Below are 17,782 nucleotides of genomic sequence, written 5' to 3'. Positions count from 1 at the left end.
GTCCCTGAGCGGAGAAAATCCCCGACCCAGCCGGGAATCGAACCCGGATCCGTAGGACGGCAATCCGTCACGCTGACCACTTTTTTCCCCCAATTTATTAGTCATAACATTCCACAGTAGTACATAATTTTCAACTGACATTTAAAAGTAATAAAACAAACTAAAATTAATTACAGGTTCCTTGGCATTTTAGAAAAAATCCAAGTCTAAACCAGATAGTGATTTTCGTCACTTGATCGTATTTGTTTTTCAAAGATCAAATTGTCTTTCGTTTCTTCATGTTCTGAATCGCATCATCGAAAATGGATTTCTCATGACTGTTCTTCTGAGGAAGTTGGCGTATGTATCATAATAATTATTCATGCGTAGTAGCTTGTGATGCTGGTCGGAAATGTACGTCCAAAAATCTCCTTCGCTCCTTTCTTTACTGGACAGCAGGTAAAGTACCGCGTGTCCCTTCAACCAGTTGGCGGCATTTTTCTTCCAAGTGGGGTATAGTTCTTCTTCCGGGTATAAAAGGCACGCTGGGGTTATCAAATACGGCAGTTTTCTCTGCATAGTTGCTAATTTTTTTCTGATTGACAACCATATATTATTCGCATTTCCACAGACAAATTGATGTTCATCTGTATCAATCAGATTGCAAGTGGTACACAAAGGGGGATCAGCCAGGTAAATGGAATGTAGTCTGGAGTTCGTTGGAAATTTCCTATTCACAAAATAGTACCACAATGACCGCACTTTTGTTGGTAAATACGGGTGGCGTATGTTCCTCCACATATCATGTCAAGAGTGACCGACGTATTTTTGTTCTATGATGTTCTTGGTCTGAAAATTCATTAAGTTTTGGTATATTTTCTTGACTTTGATGACATCTTTCTCGGGTGTTCCCAGTCTAATGTAACTATATTCTACGAAGAAATGTTTTAGGTGGTAAAGTTCATTTGGGATGTGGTGAACGTCTATTGGGGCGTCCTGGCTGGCCGGCGTTATTTCATTTAACAGAAATGCGGCGACACTGTTGACTGACCGCTTCCACAGTTTATATGTTTTACAGACGTACAATGCTTGTGCTTTATTGTACACGTCTGTGAGATTCAATCCACCGTTCCCAGTCGGTAGAGTCAACGTTTGGTACTTGACTTTGAAGATGTGGCCGCGACTGACGAAGTGGCCAAAAGCAGCCAAAATCCTGTTCGCCACTTCCCTCGGCATTGGCAAGGCTTGCGCCACGTAATTTAATTTAGAGGACAAATAGATGTTGACGAGAGCCACTCTTTGTATCTCATCAAGAGTACGGAGATTGTGCTGGCGTATACAGGCACGGATGGTGTTGAGGATTCTTCTGTAATTAACTGCGATGGTCTGCCGAATATTCCTTGTATACTCCACCCCAAGACATGTCATGGTGACAATTTCCTTTATTGGCCCATGAATGGGAACTCCTAATCCGCTTCCAATATTCATTATGCAAGACTTATTTCTATTCAGTTTCGCACAAGATACTTGTTCATATTTGTTTATTATGTCGAGTGTTTTCTCTATTTCGTCGTTGTCTTTGACAATAAATGCAACGTCATCGGCATATGCCCTGCAGACAATCCTACGGCCGCGTGTAGTGAATCCTTGTAAGTTGTGGCTCAGGCGAAAAGGATTGGCTCGATTGCTATTGCAAAGAGTGACATAGACATCGGGCACCCTTGTCGCTATCCGGGCGGACATAACCACGAAGATACATTAGAGAAGACATCTATGTAGTCAATGATTTTACGATAACACGTTGTCTGCTACGGTTAGGTTAGGTTTTTATAGGGCTGTAGCACTACTCGTCAAAGTGGAAAATAAGAGTATCAACATCTTGGCTTGCAAGTACGGCAGAGAATGATGCTGCAGCCCCCGCTCGTCATTTTGTCAGTTATCGCTGTGAAAAAAGTTTGGTGACGTCTGCTTTAGACATTAACAATTCGCGTGCGGCCGACGTAATATTACGACTTTTGCGGGAAATGGGAATGTGCGGATGACGTAATATTACGTCTTGCCAGTTACGATGATTTTCCGCAGTGTCAAACGTAAATTTACGATTCCCGCAATCGGCTGTCAAGTCTGCATGCTTCGTAGCTGTTGCTAGTTGGTAGCAGCGGTATCACTGAAACAATTCGTCGTTTTTGAAACCTGTGTTATCGTCTAATGTTTCATAGGTGTTATCTGACGTTGAAGTCCTTTCTGTTTCGTACGTTTTGTGTTGCTTTTTGTGTTTAAATCTGCAGTTTGAGGAAAACCGGCTGAGGCAAATAATGTACAACGTCCTTGACGAGTCTAAGGATGGTGAGAACGAAACACGTTTATCGTATTATTTTCGCAGTGTGTGATGTTGTGAAGGATTTTTCTGCAGGTCAAACAGGAAATCCATCCGGGCATATGATTTCAGTAAGTGTAATGTTCGACTGCGTATCTTCCCAGGTTTCAATTTGCATCACACTGTACTGTACTATAAAGCGTAAATTTTGCTTTGTTCTCGTGTTCTTTGTGTCTCTTTAGATTTAAATGGGCTGTAAAAGAAATATAAACAGAATAATCACTGGTTTACTTACTGGCGTATTTATTTGAATAACAGAACTCCTTTTCACTTTTTCTCTATGATAGATACTATTACACTGAAGTTTTATAGTCGGTTCAGATTTAATACTAGCAATGTCAAAATATGTATAATTAAAGAAGAAAGTCCAATGGACCTACAATTGTTTCGGAAGTCCGACTACATATGCTTACACACGAGAAACCAGATATTTATACAGTCCACAGGTAATGAAAGGTACGTACAACACCAGCATCATAAGTGTAGAAACGGGGTAATTTGTTTGTATTTGCTTTTTGGGAATGTGTTAGGTAATTTAATCTAAATTTATTTCATAAGATAGGAATGATCTAAAGATAGGCGAGAGAACCGGTTTACATCAATCAAAATGGGGAACTGATTGGCTGCTGTGGTGTTCAGTTTATCAGAGAAGAGATCTTATTCGCGACTGGTACTTGGAGAGGAATTTCGGGCGAAGTTGGAAAAAGTTGGTGGCCAACTCGTTCGACGAGAGGTCATGCAGACCTGAGCTCTATGCAATTTTGTTAAGTCCGAGTAACAGCGAATTTTCGGAGTTTGTGATTTTCAGGAAAGGTTTAACATCAAACTTAGATCATATTCACGGATATTTCGGACTTTTTCGGCGAGAACTGAAGCTTTTTTCCCGGAGGAAAAAATTCCACGTGGCATGCTGTGCAATAGTAACAGTGAACTTTCAAATTTGACACTTTTTTCCGAACGGAAAGAATTCCACGTGGCACGCTGTGCAATAATAACAGTGAACTTCCAAATTTCAAAAGTGAAGATTCAAATGGTGCAAATGGCTCTAAGCACTATGGTACTTAACAGCTGAGGTCATCAGTCCCCTAAACTTAGAACTATTTAAACCTAACTAACCTAAGGACTACACACACATCCATGCCCAAGGCGGGATTCGAACCTGCGACCGTAGCAGCCGCGTGGTTCCGGACTGAAGCGCCTAGAACCGCTCGGCCACCGCGGCCGGCAAAAGTGAAGATTTGGATAGTATCTGAGTAAAACTGTTAAACAGAGAGAGCCTTTACGAACCACTCATTATACGATAAAAAATACGGATCTTTCAGAATCAGGTCTGACAGCGAGTGAAATTCTGAACATGGTTGCTAACAGAGCTTGTGCTTCAAGTGTGAAAGGCCTGGTAAAAACTATGTTCATTTTCCCCTTTACAATCCTAGAGCTGTATGCTAGGACGAAGTTGGTAGCAAATGACTGTGCGAAAGTACCAATACTGAACAGAATTTTTATGCAAAGACTTTTCTTCACTTGGTAGTTACAGCCATGGTAAATTTAACTCATTATGAACCCTGTCGATGCGTATAGTGCAGCTAATTTTTTACAGATTTTCTCAACTAAGCTGCATTATGCGTCACTTCAGGGCAAGCCGTGTTATCTGAAGAGTGCACCGAAGGTAAGTGCTTTTCGATGTTAACAGAGAGTGCTGCATCCCCTGGCGACACAGCCACCAACCATACAGTTTTAGGCATCATCGACCGAGTTTTATGAAAGAGAGAAACTCAATTTTTGTTTCCAGGCAATAATTTTTGCAATAACTTTTCCATAATGCTTGGAATGCTGACTGACTGCAGAGCGTTGTGTGTTTTCACTTTTGCCGGTCGCGGTGGCCGAGAGGTTCAGTCCGGAACCACGCGGCTGCTACGATCGCAGGTTCGAATCCTGCCTTGGGCATGGATGTGTGTGTTGTTGCGGGTTGCCGCAGCCTACGGCCCACAACAACACTTCGTCTGGCGCTCAGACGAAAAGAAACAGCAACAACACACAAATACGCCGGGTTGTTCACAACCGAACCTTCAGCCATCGCCAAGGTATTGGGGTGGCGCCAGCCTCCCCGCCTGACATGCGATTATCGCTGCTACTGCATCACTACCTCAAATGTGACACTACGTGCTTCCTTCCGCCGGACGAGTATTTAAGTCGCCGCCCGAAAAGTATAAATAAAGAATCAAATAAAAAATGTTACAACCTTATTGCTATTGGCTACTATGGGCACTTTGTTAGCCTTCGATCAGCCCCCCCCCCCAAAAAAAAAAGAAACACACAACGCTCTGCAGTCAGTCAGCATTCCAAGCATTATGGAAAAGTTATTGCAAAAATTATTGCCTGGAAACAAAAATTGAGTTTCTCTCTTTCATAAAACTCGGTCGACGATGCCTAAAAAATCCGCAAGGTTGCAAACAAACTTTCCTTAAGTATGTGAAAAACTATGACACCGACTGATAAACGTTAAATGAGACAGTTGTGGGGGTTAAAAAGATCTATTGACTGGACTATTATACGAGTGACTATCGATTATCTTCTCACGTTTCGATACACATCGAAAAAACCGTTAAAATCTGATTCTCTGTAACTAGCTAACTCTCACGACCCATACTTGCGGTAAGTCAAAAGTTACTTGATTGAAAACAAAAATAATTATTTTCGGGATATCTACTTTTTGAAAAAATACGGCCTCACAGTAACAGTTTTAGGCTCATTTTGTTCACAAAAAGTTGTGCTAGCATACTATTCAATGATTTTTACGATTTTTTTTATTAATTGCAGGGATCAAAAAATGACTGAAAAATTTGCACTTCAGTTGGGAGTTTTTTAAATGACTGTCTCAATTTCTATTTTAAGAATATAACTTTTAAAGCAAGAAACTGCTGACGTTTTTCACGATTTTTTAAAAAATCTACGACCTTCTACAGCACAGACAACTTTTTTTAAAAAAATGTAATGGACGCAATTAACAATTTAGACCCATACGCCTGATGGAAGTTAATTTAAAAGATAAAAAATGTTGTCTCGGCTGTAGAAGGTCATAGGAATTTTTTTAATTCGTGAAAAATAACAAAAATTTCTTTCTTAAATGTTCATATAATAAAATGAAAATTGAGATAGTCAAAAAAACAAAAACACTCCCCAGCAAAGTGCAAGTTCTTCCAAATCATTTTTTGATCCTTACAACTAATAAAATCTTAAAAATTATTTAACAGCATGGTAGCACAACTGTTTGCGAAGAAAATAAGCCTAAAAACCTGTACCGTAGGCCTATCAGCTGAGAGATCTCGTCAACTATCGAGATATATCTCGAGAAATAAAAAATTATCATTAATTTGTCAAACAAGTAGTTTTTGACTTACCGTAGGCTATACATATAGTGAATAGCTAGTAAGGTAATGCGAATTTTAACAAGTTACAGAAACCCGAACGTAGTGGCTTTTTCGAGACGTCTCAAAACGTACGAAATCAATCGATAGAACTTTTTAAAACCTTACGACCTTGGCTTTTAACATTTTTCGATCGGAGCTATATTTTTTATTTAGTTAAGGAAAACTATTTTTTGCAGCTCTGCAGAAATCTTTGGTCATTTGTGCCATCCTGGATAGAGTTCATGAAAATGAAACTATTTAAATTGTAATTCCATGTACGCTAATTTTTTGTTTTCAAGTAATAATTTTTGAAAATTTAACGTTCAGACGTCACAGAATGCTTGGATTATTACGGCGATCGAGTCTAGTGGAATTCTTTCGCCGAGAGCAACCTAAGCTCCGTGCTATACTCCGCCTCGCCTCCCAGATCACCGCCTCACAGAACACTGTCACCAAGGACGTCGTCCACCTACGAATATTCCCGTGTGAAGTCCGAGGTTACCCGCTAGGGCACTGCAGTGCGACGTCAGTGATTACGTGCTAGGACATTCCAGTGCTTCAGTAAGTAACCGTCAGACTGAACCGAGTGCACATTCATGTTCCAAGAAACTGCTATTGTATTTTATTAGACTCGATAAAATCCCACTGTTATTGGATAGCTGTGCACACCAGACGTAGTATGTTGTTCCTCTCGGTCACGAACACAACAGGAAGGAAGAACAATAAACTGGACCGCCAGAAGCCTCGGAGAGGTCTTCTTTCAATACTGTCATGAGTTCATTGGACACAGCCATCTGAACCTCCTCAACAAGGTCAAACCTTGAACCGCTCAGCACCATTTTCTGTGACAAACTTGATGAATAAGAATGGATGAAGCAACGGTGAGAGTTGCGTTTCAACCAGGATCTGCCGATTTATCGTTGCCTAATGACCCAGGGATTTGCCGTGCAGCAAGGAAAAGTCAGAATTGATGAAGATGTCTGGGTGCGCTTGTCGGACTCAAATTAAGGAGCGTGTTAACACTTCGTGGTAAAGTTTCTTTGTTACTGATGAAGGTGTTAGTTTTAGGGCGCTGAATAACATGGTCTCCAGCATCCTTACTGGATAGCGACTTGAATGATGTCTGTTGTCACAAGCGAAATTGCTACGACGATTTCCCAAGAACACACATAAACAGATTTCTTCAGAACGTCTTACTCTGTCGGCACAAACATGTAAATATGTGGTTCGTATCCTTGAATGTTGACTAAATGACACGCTGTCTATTGTATGGATGGCCGACTACTCTAACAAAAGAACAGGGGCCGACAGCTCATTGAGTCCTCTATTCGGCGCTTCATATCGGAGGCTTGATACTTCACAAAGTTTTAAAATGCGTGTTACACTGTTGCCGTTGTCAGCTAGGATGGCGGTCAAGTCTCTAGCCAAGCAGAGGGTCGCTATCACGTGGATAATCCTGCCAGAGAAGGAAACTGTGTCAATGGACAACGCCCTCTTCTTAAGCCAGTGAGCATCACCTCCTTCCTTAAGTGTGGCTGATATGAAGTTCGCCACGCCTGGGTGGGGTGATGAATTCGATTGAGCCTGAGACATGAATTCGTCGTGAACAGCCCCGCTACTATCGTGAGTGTGTAGACTTTCCCGGCGTCTTATGGTTGGCAAGGAGGGCTTACATCATCTTGGATGCAGAGAGCTTGACGCAACTGCTAGAATAACTTATGCTCTTGTTCAGGCATAATATATAAAGATAGTACCTGTTCGAAAAGAACAGATACCAATGATGACCATGCAGCTTCTCTAGAAAGAAATGATAATTAATCGAAACCCTCAGCTGCCAACAGGTGTTGTTGATATACCTCAATGGAGACAGCTGAAAATGTGTGCCCCGACCGGGACTCTAACACGGGATCTCCTGCTTACATGGTAGACGCTCTATCCATCTGAGTCACCGAGGGCACAGAGGATAGCGCGGCTGCAGGGACTTACCCTTGCACGCTTCCCGTGAGACCCACAATTCCAACTGTCCACAACCTACATCCTTGAGGAACATTACGAATGTAGGTTGTGGACAGTGGCCGTCGAAAGGATTCAACCCAACTACACTTAAGAGCTAAAGAAATTAGTAAACCTGTCTAATATCGTGTAGGACCCCCGCGAGTACACAGAAGTGTCGCAATACGACGTGGCATGGACTCGACTAATCTCTGAAGTAGCGCTGGAGGGAATTGACACCATGAATGCTGCAGGGCTGCCCAGAAATCCGTGCGACTACGAAGGGGTGAAGATCTCTTCTAAACAGCACGTTGCGAGGCATCCCATATATCATCAGGTTACCTTCCATTCGGAAAGCGGTTGCACTCAGCGACTGTTATATTGACTTGTAAATTATAGATTGCAGCAATCAGTTGTCCTTTTTTAAAAAAATTATTATGCAGATCTAGATTTGCACTATTATTTTCGTTCAATTCATGTAAGTCCCTATTGATCGGGTTTCACCTACATTTCATTGAATTGAGTATTCAAGACCAGGACCCTACCGGACTATAAAATATTAAGAGAGTAAGTACTTGGTACATCACCTCTTGCAGGACGTTCTCCTGTTTTCTGGTGGACAGGTTCAGGTACCTCTCTTGGCTAAGATAAAACTTCGCCGTTTCCTTCTCGAACTTCTTCTTGCCATCCTGAAACGTAAACACCCATATAAGTCTGCGTGCAAATTTATGATACGAGGTTAAAAAGAAAAACACGAAAAACTAATTAACTGATCAATTTCAGAAGAGTCAGCTTTAATGAACTAACTCAAGTTAAAAAAAAAAAAAAAGACCTTGAACGACTCGAGGTAGGACGTGAACGACTAGAGACAGGAGGTTTACATTCACAGGGCAAGTACATTAATATGTTCTGCAGAAATGATTAGCAGTTCAGTCACCTCGGATCAGCATGTGCCCTGTTGCTTAGTAGGCAGACACAGAATCCGCCACGGTCCCTGATAAGTTGTTCCATGCGTGATGGGATCGACGCGTATAGGACGCAAGTGGCGTCCTGTGGTATAGCCACCCATGCTGCATTCACCTAGTTCCAAAGTACATCTGTGGTGGTTGACATTGGGTCACAGCTCTGTACCCGTAGTTTCACCATATCCCACACATTTTCGATTGGCGACAAGACTGGTGATCTGGCGGGCCTGGGCAAAAGGTTGACATCCTGTGAAACCAAGAAGGCACGTGTTTGTGCAGCAAAATGTGGTCGTTCATTGTCCTGCTGAAAAATGGCGTCTGGGATGTTGTGCAGAAAGAGTACGGCTACCGATCGCAGGATGCCATTGACGTAGGTCACATTTGTCACAGTGCCCTAGACATGCGCCAACTGTGATCTGTGGTTGTACCCAACAGCAAACCACAACACAAGGCCTTGGGCTGGCGCTGTATGTCTTGTGCGAATGCAGTCATGTGATTCCGCTCTCCCTGTCTGCGGCGAACCAAAATGCGGCCATCATTTTCAAACAAACAGAATCTGGATTCGTCCGAAAATACTATCTGATATCATTCCTGTCCCAGTGACGTCGTTCCATACACCATTCCCATCTAGCACGTTTCTGCACATTCGTCAAAGGTAGGTGGAGAAGTGGATGACTCGCACGTAATCCATGCCGTAATAAACGGCGACGGGCTGTCACATCTGATAGTTTACGGTGTGTTACACTGTTCCATTGTTGCGCCAGAGCCAGGAGGCTGCAGATCTGTCCTTCAACGCCATTCGCATACTATATCTATTTTTCTCGAGAGGTGGTCTGGGTGGTGCGACCTGACCCATCTCCTCGTGTACTACGGGGTTCCGTGAACCATTCTGCACACACTCGTTGCACTGCCGAAAAATTTTGTCACACATGAGCAGCAGTTTCCAGCATGGATGCATCTATTCTCTCATGACAATATCGGATCCTCTTTCAAACTCGCTGGTCTGACGGTACGGTTCGCGCATATGCTGCGAGGCATCCTGCATGTCTTCTATAGTCACACCGAACCACTGTCTTCGGTTTATAGCGACTATAGCCGCAGGCACAACCTACCGGTACGTGGTACTGTGCCGCGATATCGATGTTGATCCTTCAACCCAAGGGCCGACATGGTTCAAATGCTAATCATTTCTGAAGAACATACTAATGTACATGTCCTGTGATTATGAAAGTCCTATCCCTAGTCGTTCAAGGTGTTCTGTTTTGCAACAACAGTACCGGTAGACCGACAAATATCTACAGTTTCTTTCGCTGGCCTCTGCATATATGCTTCACTGAATTCTGTTAAGGACTATGCAAACCTTAATAATACCTCCCAAATTTTCCAGGGAGCAGGAGGAGATCCATCTTAGTACAGAATATCTGGACTGCTTTTCTTTCCTTCCAACACACCTCATGACATAAGGAGAATGTTCATTTCACTATATTTTGTGCATGTTACAGAAGATGTCATTGTAGCCGCGCGCCCCGCCGGAGGTTCGAGTCCTCCCTCGGGCATGGGTGTGTGTGTGGTTCTTAGCATAAGTTAGTTTAAATTAGTTTAAGTAGTGTGTAAATCTAGAGACCGCTGACTTCCGTAGTTTGGTCCCTTAAGAATTCATACACATTTAAACATTTTGGACATGTCATTGTACATTTTGTTACTTTACACACTTGACATTCCACTACAATTTTGCTGGATGGGCCTCTTCCTTATGTCCTCGCTAAACGTAAGGGATTTTCCACCATTACAGTATTTACATTTAGCAACAGACAAAAGCAATTCTGAAAGCTTGCATTTACTAACCAAATATAAGTTATTTTCACTATTCACAAGACCAACATTTTGTTCATTTTCGGTAAGATGATTCAAATTGCGTTTTGAAGCACTGCCTAGCGAACTTTTAGGCCTAACCTCACTTCGCTGTGATGTAACAATGTCTATATTTTTATGATTTTCAACAACACGTTTGTGTTGATTACCGGAAAATTTACGACTGCAATTAAACTTCTTTACGATGTACAATGGTTGAGATAGACAGTCACAACAAGAAGTTTACAACATGAACGCATGCGATAAACATAAGTAAACTCACGTAATCCACTTGTATCGGCAAGATCGGCTGCCCCGTTGGTAGTACAGTCAATATGTTCTTCGAGGATATTCCACACGCGAGTTGCTATGGAAACAGCGGCTCCAAAATTAAATAACAAGTCATTGTAGGCAAGATTTTGTGTTTGACAGCAGTGTGATAAATAGGCATTCACGCGCCGCACCTGCTTTAGAAAGGCATTTAAACACGAAAATGACGAGGTGCTAAACAAAATATTAATTTTTACAATCACAGAATTTTAATGAAAGTAATTTCCATTTTTGGGCCCTCAAAGTCCACATTCCCTTACGCAAATGTTCATGTTCACGGAAATAGCTACAAATTTCTCTCCGATCACAGAAGCAATAGTGACGGTACCGTTTTTACCTGACAAAACAGTTCTAATGGTAGCTTCATGGCTTTTAGTTTGTAATAATGCAGCATATTGTTCACCTTCTTTATCGAGGATAATATTATCCAACAAGCCCATGCATTTAACGATCGTATCTGCGAAATTGGGGTTGAGCTCAATGCATGCCTGAAGCACTCGCCACTTACTGGTCATGATACTAAAGGAACACTCAGCAGCCAGCCGTGCCTTTGGAAGTCGCTTATTAAATATTGGTTTCAATGGCCCCCAGCTGTAATAAATAAAATTTATGTTCGTCTCCCAAAAGAACACGCGGTGGCATTATCATCACATTCACATTAGATCTTTTCGCAATGTTATTGCTTCTGCTCCGGACAAAATATAGTGACATCTCTGGCCGCCCTAGTACGAATGAAATAACTTCTAGATGACGCAATTCTCCCTCGCATTTCATTTTTATTAATATTAGGTTCACCCTACACCTACGTTTTCTTTTACCAATTTACGTCAGACGCTTCGTCTGATTTGGAGCATTCAAAAAGTAACGTCCACAGCATCCATCGAGCTCGCTCACTGTACGGTTTTAATCACTGCCTACAGACAACGGTCAAAACTGACAGTCGCAACGGTACACCTGAAGTTATAACAAAATAATTAACGTTTGGTATTAAGGCATCTCGTACCGGTATCCGGTACCACACAGAGAAGATTTCACTTTCAACATAGATGGTTAAGACTGCACTGTTGACTCAGTGCGAGGCTATTATCAAATTCCTGTTGCAACAGAAGACATACACAAGACGGCTGTAACGACGCCCTTCGGTCCTTTGGATTTGTGGGAATGCCTTTCGGACTGTGTAATGCAGCGCAGACATTTGAATGCTTTAATGACGAAATCACGAAAGACCGTTGTGTCTAAATAGACGACATTTTAGTGAGGTCTGCGTCAGAAGCGGAACATCTAGAGCATTTAAACATGATATTTGATCGTTTACGTATATAAGGCCTGGTTACTAACGCTGCAAAATGTACTTATGGGGCAACAGAGGTCCAGTTTCTGGGACATATAATCGACGTCCATGGCATTCGACCTTCTAAGGATAATGTGGAAGCCATAGTCAAGTATTCACGTCCTGTTACAATTAGGGAGCTACTTCGTTTTCTCAGCATCAGTAATTTCTATCATCGATTTATACACAATGATGCACTAATAACAGTCCCATTTACTGAATTTCTGAAGGTCGAACCGAAGCCAAACAATAGCGTACAATGGACAAACAAAACAGATACTGCTTTCTAAATTGTAGAAACAGCAACAGCAGAGGATACACAATTAGCTCACCCATTATCACAAGCACCACTTGCGGTCATGGTACATGTATCAGCTTCCGCTATTGGCGCCATACTTCAGCAAGAAGTGGAACATAGTTGGCAGCCACTCGCATTCTTCAGTCGTAAGCTGTCTCCACTACAGCAACGCTGTGCAACATAAGATCGAGAACTATACGCATGTGCCGCGGTTAAGCGTTCCGGCACTCGTTAGAAGGCCAACTCTTTACCATATACACGGACCTGAGACCACTGACGTATGCTTTCAGTACGAAACCACAGAAAGCATCACCGAGACAACTTCAACATTTGGACTACATTAGCCAGTTTACGACTCACATACTCTATGTGCAAGGAAAGTCAAATGTGCCACCAGACGCTCTCTCACGTATTAAAGCTATAACCACTGCAGTTGATTACGAGGTCTTAGCTTTAATACCAGTAGCACGATGATGAGCTACTCACTTTACTGGATAACCCAGTAAAGTTACAACGCATGACTGTACGAGAAACAACGTGTCTGGCACAAAAGTAAGACAGTTCATACTTCACCAATTTCGATCACAAGCAATTGCGTCAATGCACAACTTGGCTCATCGCGGGGTCCGGGGCAGGGCAAAATTAGAGTTTTGTCTGGCCAGGAACGGATGCAGACTGCAAGAAATTTGTCAGAAACTGCGGCGAGTGCCGGAAAAACATGATTACTCGGCATGTCAAGGCACCATTAATCACATTTCTGCCTCCAAGTCAACGTTTTGAACACGTTCTTACAGAAATTATTAGACCCCCTTCCAGTAGCAGAAGGCCTCAAGGTCGTGGATCGATTCTCAAGATGGCCTCAAGTTTCCCCTATGAAGACCATTTACAGCAGGGACGGTAGCACAAACGTTTTTCCGTGGCTGGATTGCCCGGGTTGGCGTACCGGTAAGCATTACAACACATCAAGGACGCCAATTTGAGGCTTACCTATTCAAAGCATTCGCCGGTTTGGTGGGCACTAAGTGCATTTGTACTACTGCTTATCATCCGGCAGCGAATGTAGTAATAGAACGCTTCCATCGTCAATTAAAAGTCAGCACTCCGGTGTCATGCTACACAAAATTGGATGGAGGCGTTACCCACTGTGCTCCTTGGTCTACGTATATCCTTTAAGAGCGACCTGAATAAGTGTGCGAAAAAACACTGCGCCTACTACGGGAGGTCATGCATAGTGTGACAGATGGTGCCGCACATCCAACAGCTCCGGCCAGTGACACCTAGAGAGCAAAGTGGACGACACCGGTTCATATTCAAAGACCTCTCCAGCTGCAACCATGTATTCATACGGAATGACACGGTGCGCAAGCCACTACAGCCGCCGACCAAAGCGCCACATAAAGCGCTTGGTAGAAGCAACAATACTTTTAAGAGATATATCAGAGGTGTGCCTACCACCGTATCTACTGAAAGTCTCATACCTGCCTTCTACAACGTACAAGATGCAAAGAAGACGGCCAGCCTAGCGACTGCCACATATAACGATGCAGTATCTGAAATTACATGTGTCCAACAGGATGCCGACAAGATACAACAACCGAAGTTAACCACAAGTTCTCATTCTCAAATACCGGATGAATATAGTCTGGAAAATTTGGACCCATGAGTTTCACTGCTTCAACACGTATACACAGCACCGAACTTTAATACTTATTGTTATTCTTTTAACATAAGATCACATAACTTTTAGACTAGATTATGGCAGCATTTTGAATTTTTAAATTCGCTTACAATTATGCGAAATACTGGAAATCGATTTTTGTTGTCCTTGGAGACCGTTAGAAAGGTAACAGGCACCTGGAACCGCGTGCTTTTCAGGGATTTGACAATATTGATTATAAGTTCAGCTAGGTCTGAAAACGAGATATATACGAAACAGATTTTTGTTATTAGTGTCGTTCAATAAATAATTTTCTATCATAATACTTTGTAACAGAGTTAAGCAGAGTTAGAACGGAAAAATTTTCACATTTTCGTGTTTTTATTTCATTATGAAATTTGCAATTTTCCGAATAGAATTATGCATATATCACTTATAAACTCACATAGGAAGTATTTTATTTTATTTTTTAAATATACTCTACACCTGTTGAAAATGTTAAAATTTTTATGTGCATTACTTCAAGATCTAACAAAATCGGTAATTTTTTATATAGAAGGCTGCAGGTTGCTGCGTTATAAAGGTCATGTCCAGAAGAGGATGGGCACCAGGTTGAGGAAGTTGAAACAAAGTTTGAGAGACAAGAAACTTTCTGATGGTAAAACCATAAGAGGCAGGCTGACAGACAAAATGGTTGATACAATACAGCAGCATTACGGGAGAGCCATTAGAAATAATACTGAGGATTTGTTGAAAATGAAGCAGGCAGTATGGGCTACCTTCTTCCACAACCTGTAAACTGATGAAAAACCAGTACACCACCGTTGCCCTCCTGGACCTGGCAGCAGTCATGGATATCATAAAACCTATTTACAGAGACCTGACAAATCCTGAATTACTGAAGAAGTGTCTGCATGGTCAGACTCAAAATCCCAATGAGTCGTTCAATAATCTTATATGGACTCGCTTACCAAAAAATGTTTTTGTTGGAATGAAGACACTAAATTGCGGGGTCAGTGATGCTGTTATTGCTTTTAATGATGGCAACATTGGTAGGGTGAAAGTGCTGCAGCATATGGGAATTAATCCTGGAGCAAACTGCATAAGAGAACTTGAACGGATGGACAACGTTCGCATTAATAAAGCAGAGTATGCAGCACAGTTGGCCACTAAGAAGTCCCGAAAGAAGAACAGAAGAAAAAACTTGGAAAAAGATCAAGAGGATGATATACAGAATGGAGCATGGTGCTTCTGAGTGACTAAAAACAAAAAAAATTAAGCATATATTGAGTTACAGTCTTTCGAAACTTTAGAAGCCGTTCCTCAAAATTTACATTTTCTGTTGCATTTTTCCCTAAATCTCAGAAACCACTTAGAGTAGAACATTCAAATTTTCAGGGAGTAATAACATACATATCCTGAGTCTTCTGAACTAAAAGAACAACATAATGTCATGTATAATTAAAGTTATTTAGGATAACGTACAAAAAAGTACCCAAAATTTTAACAGTGTAATTAAAAAAAACTGTATTTCCGAATGCAGTGGCTGAAACACAATTATTATACTTCAATAGACTCGGAACATATATTTTAATGTCATGTAAAAGTTTCATGTCAATGGCTAAAGTGGTCCCTGAAATACAGGGAAGGCATATGACTAAATTTAACATTTTCGGGATAAGGCGTTCCAACTCCCCTTAATGGGAATAAATTTAAATGCTTTATAATAAACTTCATTTACACAGAGGACAGTCCTACTAGGTACGAGGACGTTCAATAACTAACGCAAAACTTTTTTTCTTCATGGTCAATTTCGGTTGACAAAATGCGGAATTTGTTGTGGCACGTCGTGGAATATTCCCGCTTCGACCCCTACAGTTTTATGAAGTTCCGATAGGTGAGGGCGCTATACGTAGCCTTCAAAATGGTGCGTGTAAAGGAGATGCGTTACAAATAAAGAACAGTCATTGAGTTTCTTTTGGCAGGAAACCAGAGCATCGGAGATATTCATACGCGCTTGCACACTGTCTACGGAGACTTCGTAGTGAACACAAGCAAGGTGAGTGTTGGGTGAGGCGTTTATCATCAACGCAACGAGGTCAAGCAATCTTGCCAGTCCGGTGATTAGACACAGCAATGTTTGTCTTATTTGGTATGTACTGGCTGCGTAACCTTTGTCATAATGACAAGTTTGTGTCACACTTCTCTCCCATGGACAATTTTCCATAAAATTTCAGATCTGAAGACGGCTAGCTGTTTTAACCGAAACTAGTTATCAATGATTCAAAATAATTTTTGTAGTGTTGACTAATAAAGAATTATAAGGACACAATAGCTTTGAACATTCATAGATCGGTTTTTTCCAACTTGACTGGGTCAGGAAACTACAATAACAAAGATTCCGAAGATCGACGAGCGTGCTGGACGTAGCGGTGGTCGAGCGTCTGTCTCCTATGGGTCACCAAGCGCATTTTCTCTGGTGTTTCGGCAGATATTTGCAATTTAGATTGTACAACGTGTAGCTAGTGTCAGCCCAAACACATCCTGCTGATCATCACATATTTCATACGACGCCCAGCTTTGACAGAAAGCGTCGGATCGTTTCTCGTTACAAAAAAAAGTGGAATTTTATGTACCGAATGTACCGATAGAGCGCTAGCAGATAAGTCTAGTATGACATTCGTTTTTTGGTTATGTATTAACAGTGACAGCAAAACACGCACAATAACCAGTACTCCAGCACGGACTGAGCAGCGCGCTCCTGCGTGGTGTTAGCAATCAGCGCGGGTCAGGCCGATGCTACAGCTGCTAGAGAACACGTTATTGCTCGTGTTATACTGATCGTACTAGACAACTAAACAAACCAACGCTTTCCGTCGACGCTGGGCGTCGCATTAAAGACATGATGTACAGCATTTGTCTGGGTTGACTCCAGTTACTTGTTGCAAAAATAAACTTGCAAGCATTTGCCGAAACATCAGAGAAAATGCGCCTGACGACTCAGTAGAGACACCCTAACCCTATGAGACTATTACTCCTGAGTGCAATCAGATATTGACAATTACTCACCACCCACCCCGCCATCAACAATATTAGCGCCAACTAAACATTAGAAAAAAATTAATTTTCTTTGAACTTTTATTTTTTTACATGATGGAAGATAAATGATATTCAGTTTTCATAGGTGTCTTCTTAAACCAATGAGATAATTGGTACGGCTTAATTCTAACAACAGTTTATTAATACACATATAAAAAAAACGTTTTGCATCACTTTGGTTCCGAGAGTTCCGGAACCTGTACAGAAAAATGAAAGAGAGATGAACATTAACATTATTTCCGCCCCTTTTTATTGCTCATGAAAACCACACATTTCACGTTGTACCACCATACAGCGAGACCTTCACACATGGTAGTCCAGATTGCTGTACACACCGGTACCTCTGATACCCAGTAGCACGTCCTCTTGCATTGATGCATGCCTGTATTCGTCGTGGCATACTATCCACAGATTCATCAAGGCACTGTTCATCCAGATTGTCCCACTCCTCAACGGCGATTCAGCGTAGATACCTCAGAGTGGTTGGTGGGTCACGT

General features: G+C 41.8%; 1 protein-coding gene across 2 annotated transcripts in view; it reads right to left on the bottom strand.

Moving 5' to 3' along the window:
• Positions 1 to 17,782, bottom strand: part of LOC126199279 (rho GTPase-activating protein 10) — a 596,616-nt gene that overhangs the window by 120,353 nt on the left and 458,481 nt on the right. For both annotated transcript variants that reach the window (XM_049936087.1, XM_049936088.1), the window contains exon 4: positions 8,343 to 8,444. In XM_049936087.1, the coding sequence (XP_049792044.1) occupies positions 8,343 to 8,444 (102 nt within the window). The remainder of the gene's footprint in view (positions 1 to 8,342; positions 8,445 to 17,782) is intronic.

Source organism: Schistocerca nitens, chromosome 8, assembly GCF_023898315.1.
Source record: "Schistocerca nitens isolate TAMUIC-IGC-003100 chromosome 8, iqSchNite1.1, whole genome shotgun sequence".
Taxonomy (NCBI): domain Eukaryota; kingdom Metazoa; phylum Arthropoda; class Insecta; order Orthoptera; family Acrididae; genus Schistocerca; species Schistocerca nitens.
This window is presented reverse-complemented; position numbering and strand designations above follow the sequence as displayed.